Below are 13,413 nucleotides of genomic sequence, written 5' to 3'. Positions count from 1 at the left end.
TTTTTTCCCGTGAATCCATCTCTTAAATCTGAGAAACCATTATTCGAATATTATTTCAATGTATAATCGGAACGCAATAACCTGACACTGACATTGACATCTTGTGCATACGTCATTTACAGTACTGTCTTGGTTTATACTGTTGCAAGAATTTGATTCGTGTTAGACCTCGTTGTTCGTGTGATTATATCAAAATGTAAGATATTTTAGTACCATTCATATTTGTAATAGTGCCTTTTCTTTTATTTTGTTTAAGTTTCTCATATGAAAACACATTTTTGCAGGTCGAAAGTAACATTCAAGATTACGCTGACTTCAGATCCTAAACTGCCTTTCAAAGTGTAAGTTTTAATATATTCTATAGTCCGACACCTCGTGTAACTCCAACGTAATGAATCCATGTAGATATAATTGGTAGATATAACATTTAAAAAGAATAAATGCAGCTAAAGTAAACTAATCGATTGTTTAACAGATGCTGTTGAGCAGGGTCCTACGTTGAAGTTACACCAGTGTCATGGACACAGCGGTCGTGCAACAGTTTCTCGACTTCTTCCAAGACTTTATCAACCTGTGTCTGTCAGAAAACTGGCCTAGCAACACCACAACTGAAAATGAGATTAAAAATGCATTTATTATAGCTAAGCACATAGAGAAATGCTTGGACGCGTTGCAAAAGCAAAACGTGATGAGTGAATTTCTCGCTACGCTAAATAATAATCAAGATGTATCTAACACATTCCTTAAAAATTGTTCTCTTGATCCCCCTAAATGTGTGTTAAAGAAAATTATTAATTCAGACTGCAAAGTCACTCAAATGGACAGTGGTTTTAAGATATTTATTGAGTTATTTGGGGAGACAAAGCTAGAGGACCATTTGACTGATTTCATGATAGAGGCAGCCTCAACAGAGACATTGTTACAAAACATAAACACAGAACTGTCAAAGGAAAAAATACTCAATTTAAAAAGTCACTTATTTTTAGCTGAACTTTCTACTTGTGAAAATCCTGAGGAAGTTTTAAAAAGAATATTAAAGGAATCTTCGGAAAACACAGTAGAACTGTTAGTCTTTAGTCTCATTAATAATGTAATACAGTATCAAAAAGTACAAAAATATTTATTAGAAGCATTTATAAAAATAATATTGGCTAAAGATGAAAGTCATAAGGTTTTTTGGAAACATCTTTTCAAAATCAATGAACAGTATTTTATTAAATTGTGTACAGAATATAATTCTTTATTTAGATATATTGTTGAAGCTCTGTTAGATTGTGGAAAGTTAGTGAAGGAAAATCTCTCTATGGAATATTTTTATGTTCAGCTCTCTGTAAATGAATTGACAAGTGTAGCACATAAAATTACAAGTTGCAATGAATTGAGGCCACAGTTTCTAGCCATGGTGTTAGAGAGTGGTGATAATGATTTTTGGGAAAATATCATGTGATTTTTTTAATATATTTTGTGTACAATTTTTGTTTTTTTTTTTACATTGCATTTGTATGCAGCCCTTTTAATATGATTCATATATTATATGATTCGTAATTTAGGAATCATTTTTTATTTTCTTTAAGAAATTCTACAAAGCTTTATGATTAGTTAATTACTCATGACAAATTATATAAGCTAACTAGCTTCCGCCCGCAGCTTCGCCCGCGTGGATTTCGGGTTTCAAAAATGGAGAATGTGCTCAATTTGTCGGGATGTTTTTTTAATTTATGGTGGTATGCAGGTGGTCCGATTGTCCGGTCAGGGTCTGATGATGGGATCCTGGTGAAATCGAAGTAACTTTTAACCATTAAGGTTGCACACGAAATGACGGAAGCTTAAAAAATGGAGTAACTTCTCCCGTTTTCCCAACATTTTCCATCACTGCTATGCTCCTATTAATTGTAGCGTGATGAAAAGTATACTATAACCAGCTCAGGAGTATGAAAAATAATTGTACCAAGTTAAGTTAAAATCCGTCGAGTAGTTTTTGTTTCTATAACGGTTATACAGACAGACAAAAATTTTACTAATTGCATTTTTGGCATCAGTATCGATCCTTAATCACCCCCAGTTATTTTGGAAATATATTTCATGTACAGAATTGACCTCTCTACAGATTTATTATAAGTATAGATATGCAAAAGTAGGTCAAAAATTGTCCATAACGAAAACATGCATTTTAAAGTAAAACAAAAGAAATAATATCGTGAAGCCAACCAAATAACTAATGATATATTAAATTTTGTGACTGTTCAATTTAGTCGGGTCCGCGATATCACTTTTGTTGAGTTTCAGAACGCGACATTACATTATTATATTCTGTGCTCCAACGCACACTGCTTTGATGTTAGGAACACACCTACATTGCTTAGACAACAGTGAACTTTATACAATAGCAATAAAGCTCAAATTGACTCTACGTATTAGTTAGAAAACGTTTGTATGGGAAATAGAAAAATGCTGTTTTGAGGATTTTCCCGGCAATTATTCGAATTTTTCTCACCTTTTAAACCTTCCCTAGACCTCCACGAATAATTCAAGACCAAGATAAGATAAATCCGTTCAGCCGTTCTCGAGTTTTAGCGAGACTAACGAACAGCAATTCATTTTTATATATATAGATGTAAAAAACAGGTTATGACAGTAAATTGTTGACAAAGAAATGCACTTATATGTATTTCCCTAACTATATAATATTTCCTAATGTGGAAAGCAAGCTTCAACATTAGGGATATTTGTCAGTATTTATTATTCAACTAATTTAGTAATAAAATGAATGAATAAACACAGTTTACTTCAAAAATATCAGTTATAGTTTCTATTTTGAATATAATATTTCCAATGACTAGAATTACAAAACACCTTTCAAGCATTAAATCAACAGCAACTACAAGTTGGAACTGAATCTAATGTGAGGTTACTTTAATACGAATAACTCCACCATACTTGATAGTAATAGATTGACAAAATATTATCCCTCACCAGACAGGAAAATTATGCTAGCCTGTCGGAAAGCGACCCATGTGCCCAATATGACGATAGGCTCCCACTTATCACATCATTATGTACACATCTCGAAAACTGATAGCCATAGTTGTGCATCTGAAGTGCCTATAAAAGTCGCGTTTATATGTGTGTGTGCGTGCGCACGTGTGTTCGAAACTGAATAAAGTAAATACTGTTACGTTTTGTGCAGATTGAGCGTGCCCGAGGCGACGCCGTTCACGGCGGTGCTGAAGTTCGCGGCGGAGGAGTTCCGCGTGGAGCCCGCCACCAGCGCCATCATCACCGATGACGGCATCGGCATCAACCCGCAACAAACCGCAGGTGAGGCACGCAATTATAATTTCGCAATTTGTATTTCCTTATTTTACCCACATACTGACACTACTCATGAGTAAACAGAAAAATATATTTTAAAAAATATAAGTAGTAGGTATCTAAAAGATTTTTTTATTACATTTTGCCAAAACAGTTCCTGCCATTGACATACTGGTGACCCTTCTGAATGAATTGTTATATTTTATTAATTTGACTGTAGACATTTTTTTCTTTATTTTACATCCCTTACACGTCATTTGCTTGTTGGGTGGTTGGACTGAAATCTTTTGTTCTTATACTGCCTGTGGATGATTTATCAGTTTTGTATGTAATGTTTTCAGGCAATGTATTCCTGAAGCACGGGTCGGAGCTGAGGCTAATCCCGCGGGACCGTGTCGGCGCGCCGCACTAAACCGGGAACGCATATTCCTTTAATTTAAGCATTGTTTTATATATTTTATAATATATTGTATATTTTTGTTTATTTTATTAAACCATTTTGTAAAAATGGTAATTGGTTTTGCTTTTTATTGAAACCTTCAAGATGGCGAAATATTTTTTTATTCATAATTTGCACTGTTAAATAATTCAATAGCTATTATTTAGCATTAACGCCAAACTATCAACCGTTTGAAGTTAGTCATTTAACTGTACGTTACCTTGGTGAAAACAGACACCACTCGTGACTAGCTTCACGATGGAATAATGGTTTGCCGTTACATTAGAAATAATAGAAAATTGTACGTAGCAAATGTCATACATATATCTATGGTAATAAAACAGTTTAATTTATTAAGTTTTACACGATTTCCCAATAATATTAAACTTTACGCAAATAAGGATTTATAATGTGCTATTCTAAGTTTTAAAACACTTGTATTCTGATTTGAACTGAAACACAAATTACTGCAGTTACTTTTTTATTCATAATTTTATATTGTACCAGTGTTGTCAGTTGTGCGTAGCAAGAAAAAAACAACTCATATAATAAAAAACAAATTACCCCCTATTACATGGTACCAGACATGGTTGGCGATAAGGTTAAAAGGCGTAATGCTATAATAATAATAATACAGCTCTATTTATATACTGTCCCATTGCTGGACACGGGCCTTCTCTACTATTAAGTAGGATTAGGCCTTAGTCCACCATGCTGGCATAGTGCCAGTTGGTAGACTTCACACACCCTCCTTAAAATTATTTTTCCCAGAAATATCTTAGGTATACAGGTTTCCTCACTATGTGTCCCTTCACCGTGAAAGCAAGCGATAATTCACAAATACACACATAATTTTTAGAAAAGTCAGAGGTGTGTGCCCTTGGCATTTGAACCCACAGACATTCATCTCGGGAGTCCATTCCACACCCACCTAGGCTATCGCCGTTTTTTAACAATACTATGTAGGTAATTAAAAAAAAACAATAACTTTGGTAAGATTTATTACTCTTATACCTAATGGAACGTACATTGCACACTAGTCTATTCTCATGAGCGGCTCCACAGCCCGCAGGAACGACTTCTCGAACTCCTTCTCCGAGAACCGGTCCACTGAAGCCCTGCAAGTCAGTTCAATCTATTCAAAAGGATCTTTTTGATTGACATTTTAAAGTTAAATTTTATAAGTAATATGTTGTTTATAAAAATAGTGAAAAGTGAATGAAAAGGAATTTTTAGGCTTTCAGCATCAATTATTTAGGCTTTGTCCACCATAGCTAAAAATATAATTCAATAAAATTATTATCTGTGTTTTATAGTATCGATATTGTTATCGTTTAAAATATCGATACTGCAAAAATATAAATTCTTCAAAACAATCTCGAGAATTCGTATTTTTTTTTTATTTTGTTAATGAAACCAAACAGAAACTTACCTAGCGGCTTCAATAATCCTCTTCCTCTCGTCAGTAGGCAGTGCTATGACCTCTAGTATGGCGCGCGCGTACTCATCAGGCTCCGCGGCTAAGAACCCAGTGCGGGAGGTCTCCGACGTCTCTACGATATCAGCGAGCGGTCCGCCAGAGCGATGTGCAATTGTGATCAGTCCGGCCGCCATGCATTCAACCACACCTGCAATAATATTGTTTTCGTAACGGGAGCAATTATTTAAGTATCATTGTGATAAATATGGATAAAACACTTCACAATAATCGATATCATTTTCCATTTATAATTGCTAACAAGTCACAGGAGACATCCTACTTAATATTATAAATGTTATGTGAAGGTGGATGTATGTATGTATGTTCGTTCCTCTTTCACGAAAAAATTACTGAACGGATTTGGATGAAAATTTACAGTAATATTGGTTATACATCAGAATAATACACAGGGTAAAATTTATAATGACCGTGTAATTTGGTCCTAATATAAAGATACATATCAAGTAAGTCGAAATTTACTAAAAAATTTACGCCGCAAAACTTCTTCACGCGAACGAAGCCGTGTGCAAAAGCTAGTAATTTATATAATAACGTGTTACTGACTGATGCCGAAGTGTTCGTTCCACATGGCGTGCAGCGCGATGGAGGAGGTCTGGTAGAGCTGCAGCAGCGTGGCGTAGGGCGCGTTGACGTGGAAGTGCACGCTGCGCTCCAGCGACAGGTGCTTGGCGAGGTCCCGCAGGTGCTGCACGCGCTGCTCGTCCGCCTCGCCGCGGCACCCGCCCACCAGCACCAGCTGGATCTGTGGGCACGTTATCATATTCAGTTCCACTTCAGAGAAGGTGTTAAACGTAATCGTGTACCATTCCAAAATACGACATGATTTTGTTGACTGCCGAGGATTGATCATCGCTCGTCAATTATTACTTATTTAAGTAATTGTAGGATATAGTTTTGTCTCCTATTCATTATTTGTATGAAGTATCATAAAGGTTTTTGAAATTACATGATTTTTTATTTTTTTATCAACAGTCCCTCTTCTTACGATGTGCGGTAAAGTCATATTGCCGCGCTTATAAAAAAACTAGCACCGACCTCTTCCGTTATATTCTCAATATGAAATATGTTACCTTGTTCCAAAGCATCTCATTGTTGATGAGCAAGTTGCGCAGCTCGTACATGGCCTGCAGCATCAGCGGATGGTCTTTCTCCGGTCGGAACTGCGCGACCGCCACGATGCGGATCGGATCCGATGGCTTCACCAGAGACCGCAGCTGTTTTAGCTCCGTCACCTGCGATATTATGTCAACCAAAGGAATCAGTATGGGTTTAGTGATGTTAAGACTAACAATAGCTCATAAAGGAGTACATGAAGCCTAATTATTTTTTCATGAAGGAAAATAGTCTATGTTTTATTATTATGGAAAAAAATTATACAATGATTTCTTATGTTTACAATGTGAGACATTGAAATAAAAATATTTTACGGATTTATCGCGTTTTTTTATATTATAATTTCCTTCGTATTCTTCGGGGCCACGCGACGGCCTGAGGTGTTGGTCATTCGAAAATTCTCGCAATTGTTTTTTATATACTTTTCATTTATTTTGCAAAGGAATTAATACATGCAGCCTATCTGCCGAACTTACAAATACATTTAAACATGAATACTGGTGTGCCATACTCACGTCGCACGGCGGGTAGACCCGGTGCGTGCTGAGGGGCGCGGCCCACAGCTCGTGGATGTGCTCCTCGGTCCAGGTGCCGTTCACCATCACCACGTCCGCGCACCGACCCACTACGCCGTACAACTGGGGATGCAAACGTCATTATTACATTACTGTTGTAGCTCTTGCACATATAAAGAAGTAAAGAGGTTTTGAGAGTTTTAAGACATTTTTTATTTTATTTTCTATTTAATTAAAACCACAAGGTGATTGGATTTTTTTTTGTTTTCTGGTTTTTATAAACATTCCACACAATAATGGGCAATGCCATTCATCATGACCTTTGCATTACTGTTGCAGGACTTAGGTATATCTAGGTTGTAAGATATATTGAGTTTCTTGATAAGTAAAACTCATGAATTGCCAAATTAAATACATTCCTCATTATTGGATAGAAATAAAAGTATACTTGCCAAATCGTGTTTGCCCATCGTCATCAAATATGATTTATTTATAATCAAAATAGGTAGATCTAAAAATATACAATACTTAAAAATCCCATACCCATCCAAAAATCTTGTAATACAGCAGCTTGCACCACGTGAACAGCGGGTTCCTGGCTATCAGACTGGAGTTGTTGTACGATACGATGCGGTGCTTCACGCGGCGCATCATGGCCGCCGTGATGGTGGGGTAGTGCACGTAGCACCCCACCGGGCACGCTGCCAAGTACCGGAATATAGGGTACGTGAACGCGTACCCCGTCGTGTCTATGTATACATCTGGAATGGATATATTATAATGTTAATTGCTTTAATGACAATATTTTGGTATTACTGTCCTATAAGTAATGGTAGTAAGAAAAGGGTCAGATAATCTTAATTGGTTACTAAAAATATATTTGTCGCCGCAGCAGCTCGTTATTCGTTGAATTGGTGAATTTCCGGAGCGATAGTGGCGCCATCTATCATTACATCGAGGAAGTATTAGAAGAGGAGGGAGGTCGACTGCTGTATAAGGACCGGCCGAACGACGAGAGCAAGAATCTTGTAGAAGTTTTTGTACGAGTCTTGTTTGGACGCTCGAACCGAGCAAATTGTGTATTCCGCTAGTGTTACTATGCAGTAAATTGTTAGTGAAGTAAAGAAGTGTTTCAATAATCGAATAACTGTCTGGAAAATAAATATAGACCGGTGATACTTTGCCGGTCATGTAAAAAATAACCAAGTAAAGAGTTTTCACTACGACATATTATTTTCTAGCAGAAATTAAGAAATGTAATGTGGTACATTTTTTGAACCCAAAACTTATCATATTTGCAAATACAAAATGTATGAACATCAATACTTTTATTTTTTAGTCTCCAAGTTACAAGTTTCTCTTATGAAAAACAATACTTGATATGGCAATACACTATTACCATTCTATTAAGATTAAGTTTGATAATAGCCTCTAAGTAGGACTCATGTACTACCAATCATCATACCAAACAGTTCAAACTTCCTAAAATTTAAAACTCCTCACCAGGATTCAACTTCATGAACGCCTCCATCCCCAGCAGCATCGACCCAAGACTCTGCATGAGCAACGTGAAGTATGGATAGGTCTGCGCCTCGATCGGTTTCCTCATGCTGAGCCTCACAAACTGCACCTTTGAAGGATCCACCTTCACGCTGAACTGGTTCTGGGCTTTATCGAGTATTGCTTGAGGTTCTGCGGTCTCCACTGTATATATGTGTATGTTTGCATCTGGATACCTGTAGAAGAATATATATTTTTGTGACAATGTTATTGATGTCTTAAGTATTTAAGTCTATCTGGATAGATGTTACTGTCCCTTTTTTTATTTGTATGAACAATAAACGGTTACATGTTAGGGAAAAACTGCTTGTTTTAAAGAATACTTATGTAACAAGAAAATTTTTTAAAGTAATTGACCTACAATGGAAAATGGCACGTAGAAATGATGATGAAGTGGTATGAGTACTACTCATATAATATCAAACAATAACAATGATTGCTAACATTAAGATCTGCCAAAATTAGCCTATAATACTAAGCCATTAATATATATTTTTATTCCATCAACCACTGGCTTTCTAAGCCATAATTAGACGTGATGTTGGCAGTGTATGGTATTTAGGTAATTCTCCAATAAGAGTCATCTTTAAGTATTATCTTAGACCCTTGGGCCAAATATATGCACTCTCTTAGTCTAGTTACATTTTCATGTGTTCAGAAGCTTTTTAGCTAGTTCACTTGTAAGTTCAAGTCCCTCCTCATAACATTGACTGTTCTTATTAACCTCCTCTTTAACTATAGGCAACTCTAAGTACTCATAGATTTCTGTATTTTGCATAAACTAGTGTGCACTGGATATTGAGCGACAGACAATATTCTGAAACTGGTTACTAGTAGAGCCCCACAGCTCTACACTATAAGCCCTTATTGATTTTATAAAAGCCATTAATATAAAGATTTCTTGCTTGTTATCTCACCTTGCCATAATAGCCTTGATGGCAACCCACAGCACTCTCTCTCCTCCACCACCAGCATTGCAGTACGGGTGGAAGAATGCAACGTTAGCACCATCTCTTTTCCTCCGCGTCAACTTACGTTCCTTGATCCGCATGTACCAGGACGCGAATATGAACGCGAAAGGTATGAGTATGAAGCAGCATGCTAGCAGGAACCCTATAAAGAATGCTGGCAGGACCACAAGGAGCCTGAAAACATTAATACAAATAATTTCACTACAATATGGAATATCCTCATAGATCCTTAACCATGGGCTCATGAGGACTTCATTAAAATCTCACTAGTGATGATGAACTTCCATAACAACTTATGGTAGGATATTTATTAAATCCGCCCGGATAGTGACCACCATGCACAGGTTGTTAAAATCCGCAAAGTGGCCCACGAAAGTATTTCAGCGTTCCTAGCTCAGCCTATGTATATTCGGTTCCAACAAGCCAACATAATTATGTCAACTGCCGAGGGCTAATCGTCACTTGTCAGTCGACATTTTATTGGACTCCAATCCACTTACCATCAGCTGTGAGGTCACTTTTTAGTGCTCATATAAAAAAAAAACAATAGCAGTTTGTGTATTTCTCTTAAAACATTTGCACCTTTTGGCCAAAGCAATATAAACTTTGTGTCGTTCGAATGATTCGGTGGGAGAATGGAACAAGTTGCCTGGTCATGTAATGTCAACTCCAAATATATTCAAAACTGACTTGACCAATATATGGCAAATTTCAAAATCAGTTAATTAGATTGAGATTGTTTTGATAAAGGCACTTATCAGTATTTTGTAATTGTTTGTCTGATAAACATAAATAATATTGAAAAAGTTTTAAAATTGTCCATTTCAATATATTTGTAAACATTTACTATGTAGAGATCAGTCTAATGTGTAGAGAATGGATTATATGCAATTAAAGCCCCAAAATATGTATGAAATATTTACAAATATGCAATAATAATTAATGAAAAGAAACCAATAATTCATTTCTTTTTATGCAAATCATCTTTATTCCAAATCTTGTGTAATTTTCAAATTAGTTTTCTCAATTAGTTTAGTGTCATTTTAATAAGCTTGCTTGATAACAATGCAATGTAATATTTTACTTATTGTTAGTTGTCCTAGTGAAAATAGACAATATTACCAAATAACTAGCCGAAGTGACCAAAATATGCAAATGCATGTAATCCAGCCTCTACTGATGTATAATGCTTGAGTATTGAAGTTACTATTGTCACAAAGAATACAGTGTAGTGATATTGTATTATTAACAAAGTAAGAAAACTACATTTTAAAATCACTAATTACCATTACAAAATCATTACGCCATTATGTTACACTATGATGACATATAAAGGGACTACAAGTATGAAATCTCCTTGGTTATGAGAATATTAATTTCTATTATACTGTATTATAACTTTCTACTATTACACTACTCTACAAAAAAATGGGTATGGAGCGCAACATAAAGCTGAGTACTAAATTCTGGTTAAACCGATATCGCTAAAGCCAAATCTGATGCCCAAATTTTTCCATCACGTCAGGATTTTCTGTTAATGTACATTCTTTTTTTTACTATTTTCAGGGCTATTTTGTGGTTTGGTAATGTAAAAATTAAAAAAAAAATAATTAATTACAAATATTTTTAATTAATTACAATAAACCTGACCAAATCTATAGTAAAAGCCAAAACCAAAGAATCAGGTGGATTTTTTCTTTGCGTATGGCGATTTTCTTTTATAATCAAGGTCAGTTTCTCTCATGAGGAACCAACAATGATCTCCCAACATCCCTGGATCCCATCGACCTTGGTATCGTTGTTCCATAGTAATGATGTCCTGATGGAACCTTTCCTCCTGTTCATCACTCACAGCTCCTAAGTTTTGCGGGAAAAAATCCAAATGAGAATGCAGGAAATGGATGTTTAACGACATTCTGCAGCCCATTTTTTGGTAATTTTTTTAATAAGTCGGTAACGATTTGTTCATAATTTTCTGATTTTATGTTTCCCAAAAATTGCCTAATGATACATTTCAGTGAGTTCCAAGCATTTAATTCAATGTCGTTGAGTTTTTTCAAAATCTGTATCTTTCATAAGTTTGCGTATTTGTGGGCCCACAAAAATGCCTTCCTTTAATTTGGCGTCGCTTAGTTTTGGAAAAATTGTTTTTAAATATTGAAAAGCCGGGCCTTCCTTATTGAGAGCTTTTACAAAATTTTTAACGAGTCCAAGTTTAACGCGGACTAAGTCGTTTAGTTCAGGCTGTTCTATCAAATGGGGTTCTCTACTTCTATCATCATAAGATGGAACAAACGATGAAGCTGTATCTAAAGATGCCTCGGAAACGATTTCCATTGCCACTGGAGGAACTGGTATCGGTAACTCTTCGCTATGTGGAAGCGGTCTTGTAGCTGAAGAAGTGTCGGGATAAACAATGTTTGTTTTTTCTTGAAAAGCCCACGACATTTGTTAAGCAGAAGTAACAGTCCACATCATGGCTAGTAGGCTCACGCCAGATCATTGGGACAGCAAATGGCATTGAAGAACGCTTTCCATTCATCCAGTTACTTAAATTTGCAATACACGTAACACAACATCGGTGAGGTGCCCATTCTTTGTCTTGGTGACCGATAGTAAAACCAAAATAACTCTCGTATAACATCTTAACATTTTCACTGATTACTCTTCTTTGTGTAGAAGTTGTAAACGAGCCACAAATAAAACAAAATGAATCTGCAGAATTAACACAAGTACGTTTAGCGATTTTAGCCATTTTGAACTAAAAAAAAGTAAAAAGCTACTCGAATTCACCGAGAACAGCTCACGGAAAAGAGTTAAATGACAAGTGACAATCGTAATAAACGATTATGGACATTTATTTTAGTATCTACCCTCAATAAGAAATTAAAATGGTTCGAATCGTACTTAATTTGGGCGTATACCATACGTTTACATTTATAAAAAAAAAAAAAAAACCTGACGTGTAGGAGACTTTTGGTGATTATATTCGTTATCAGTAATGTTTAACTAGACAGAAAGTAAATGCAGTTACTCTGTTGCGAAATTTTGTAAAGTAGTGTTATTTACGATATCCGGCTTACCGTCATCACATGATTTATCTGTAAGTAACATCGACGTTTGGTCGATATCGCAAATTATTAAAAATTCAATACGCGCTTGGGAAAATGATGACGTGGTGTTATACTTTTAAGTTTTTAAACACGTATGTAACATAAAATCATTAATATAAACAAGTGTTGGCTAAAAACAAATATGATTAGACAAAATATACTTACAGGAACCACTGCCAAAACATAGTGGTGTGGGCGTTTTAGCAAAGGTAATTGTTTGGAAATAATCTGCACGGGTTGTAGAGGGATAATTGAGGACTTTTTATGTAATTACAAATAGGTTTTACATTATTTAAAATGGTTTGTCCACCTATAACCTAATACGTAAACATTTGACATCACAACTTTGCTGACATTTCATTTTGACTGACAAGTAAATGTTACTCTCTTACGGTAAATTACGATTACAAATTCAGACATTCGATTATCGATATCGATAATTATTGTAAACTTTATTAGACACCATTTTTTTGTAGGGAATTCCGCTTTATAATAAATCATTGGATTCCGCACGACTTAGGCAAGTATGTATAAAGGTAACTCATTTAGGCTCAGCATTTAAGTTTAGAATATTGTCATTGTGGGTTTCTACCTAATAGTAAATTATCTAAATAGCTAACTAAATATAAAAAAATATATATATATTCATTGTATTATATACTTACTAGGTGGGTATCACAAAAATCGATTCCCGTGTATTGGGTTTGTTTTATTGTTTCATTGTATTACATCAAGATGTAACTTTGTATCTTTTTAAAATTATATATAATTTATTATGATTGGTTATGATGAGAAATAATAACAGATATTATATGAATGTAAGCTCACTTTTGTAATCATGAAGTTATTTCATCTGTAATCAAGTATAATAAAAATGTAAATCAACTTT

At 35.3% G+C, this 13,413-nt stretch overlaps 2 protein-coding genes across 3 annotated transcripts; one reads left to right on the top strand and one right to left on the bottom strand.

The window, feature by feature from the left end:
* The first annotated feature begins 79 nt into the window (after nt 1–79).
* LOC115442446 (ubiquitin-fold modifier 1) lies at nt 80–3,826 on the top strand. Of its 2 annotated transcripts, XM_037447693.1 has the most exons (5): nt 102–196; nt 285–341; nt 476–1,065; nt 3,188–3,318; nt 3,654–3,826. In XM_037447693.1, exons 3-5 carry the CDS (start codon nt 518–520, stop codon nt 3,722–3,724), a joined length of 750 nt encoding a protein of 249 aa, XP_037303590.1. In that variant the 5' UTR covers nt 102–196; nt 285–341; nt 476–517; the 3' UTR covers nt 3,725–3,826. The 2 variants fall into 2 exon arrangements, with proteins under 2 accessions (XP_030023340.1, XP_037303590.1); XM_030167480.2 differs by lacking the exon at nt 476–1,065 and having other exon boundaries at nt 80–196.
* A 909-nt stretch (nt 3,827–4,735) lies between these two features.
* LOC115442459 (GDP-Man:Man(3)GlcNAc(2)-PP-Dol alpha-1,2-mannosyltransferase) lies at nt 4,736–12,921 on the bottom strand. The gene is made up of 9 exons (XM_030167497.2): nt 12,690–12,921; nt 9,358–9,585; nt 8,384–8,616; nt 7,424–7,641; nt 6,881–7,003; nt 6,323–6,484; nt 5,796–5,994; nt 5,184–5,379; nt 4,736–4,869 (listed from the first exon to the last, which is right to left on the bottom strand). Exons 1-9 carry the CDS (start codon nt 12,707–12,709, stop codon nt 4,788–4,790), a joined length of 1,461 nt encoding a protein of 486 aa, XP_030023357.2. The 5' UTR covers nt 12,710–12,921; the 3' UTR covers nt 4,736–4,787.
* Between the last annotated feature and the right edge of the window lie 492 nt (nt 12,922–13,413).

The sequence above is a fragment of the Manduca sexta genome, chromosome 7, assembly GCF_014839805.1.
Source record: "Manduca sexta isolate Smith_Timp_Sample1 chromosome 7, JHU_Msex_v1.0, whole genome shotgun sequence".
NCBI lineage: Eukaryota > Metazoa > Arthropoda > Insecta > Lepidoptera > Sphingidae > Manduca > Manduca sexta.
Note: the sequence above shows the minus strand (reverse complement) of the source record. Positions and strands in the feature narration are given on the sequence as shown.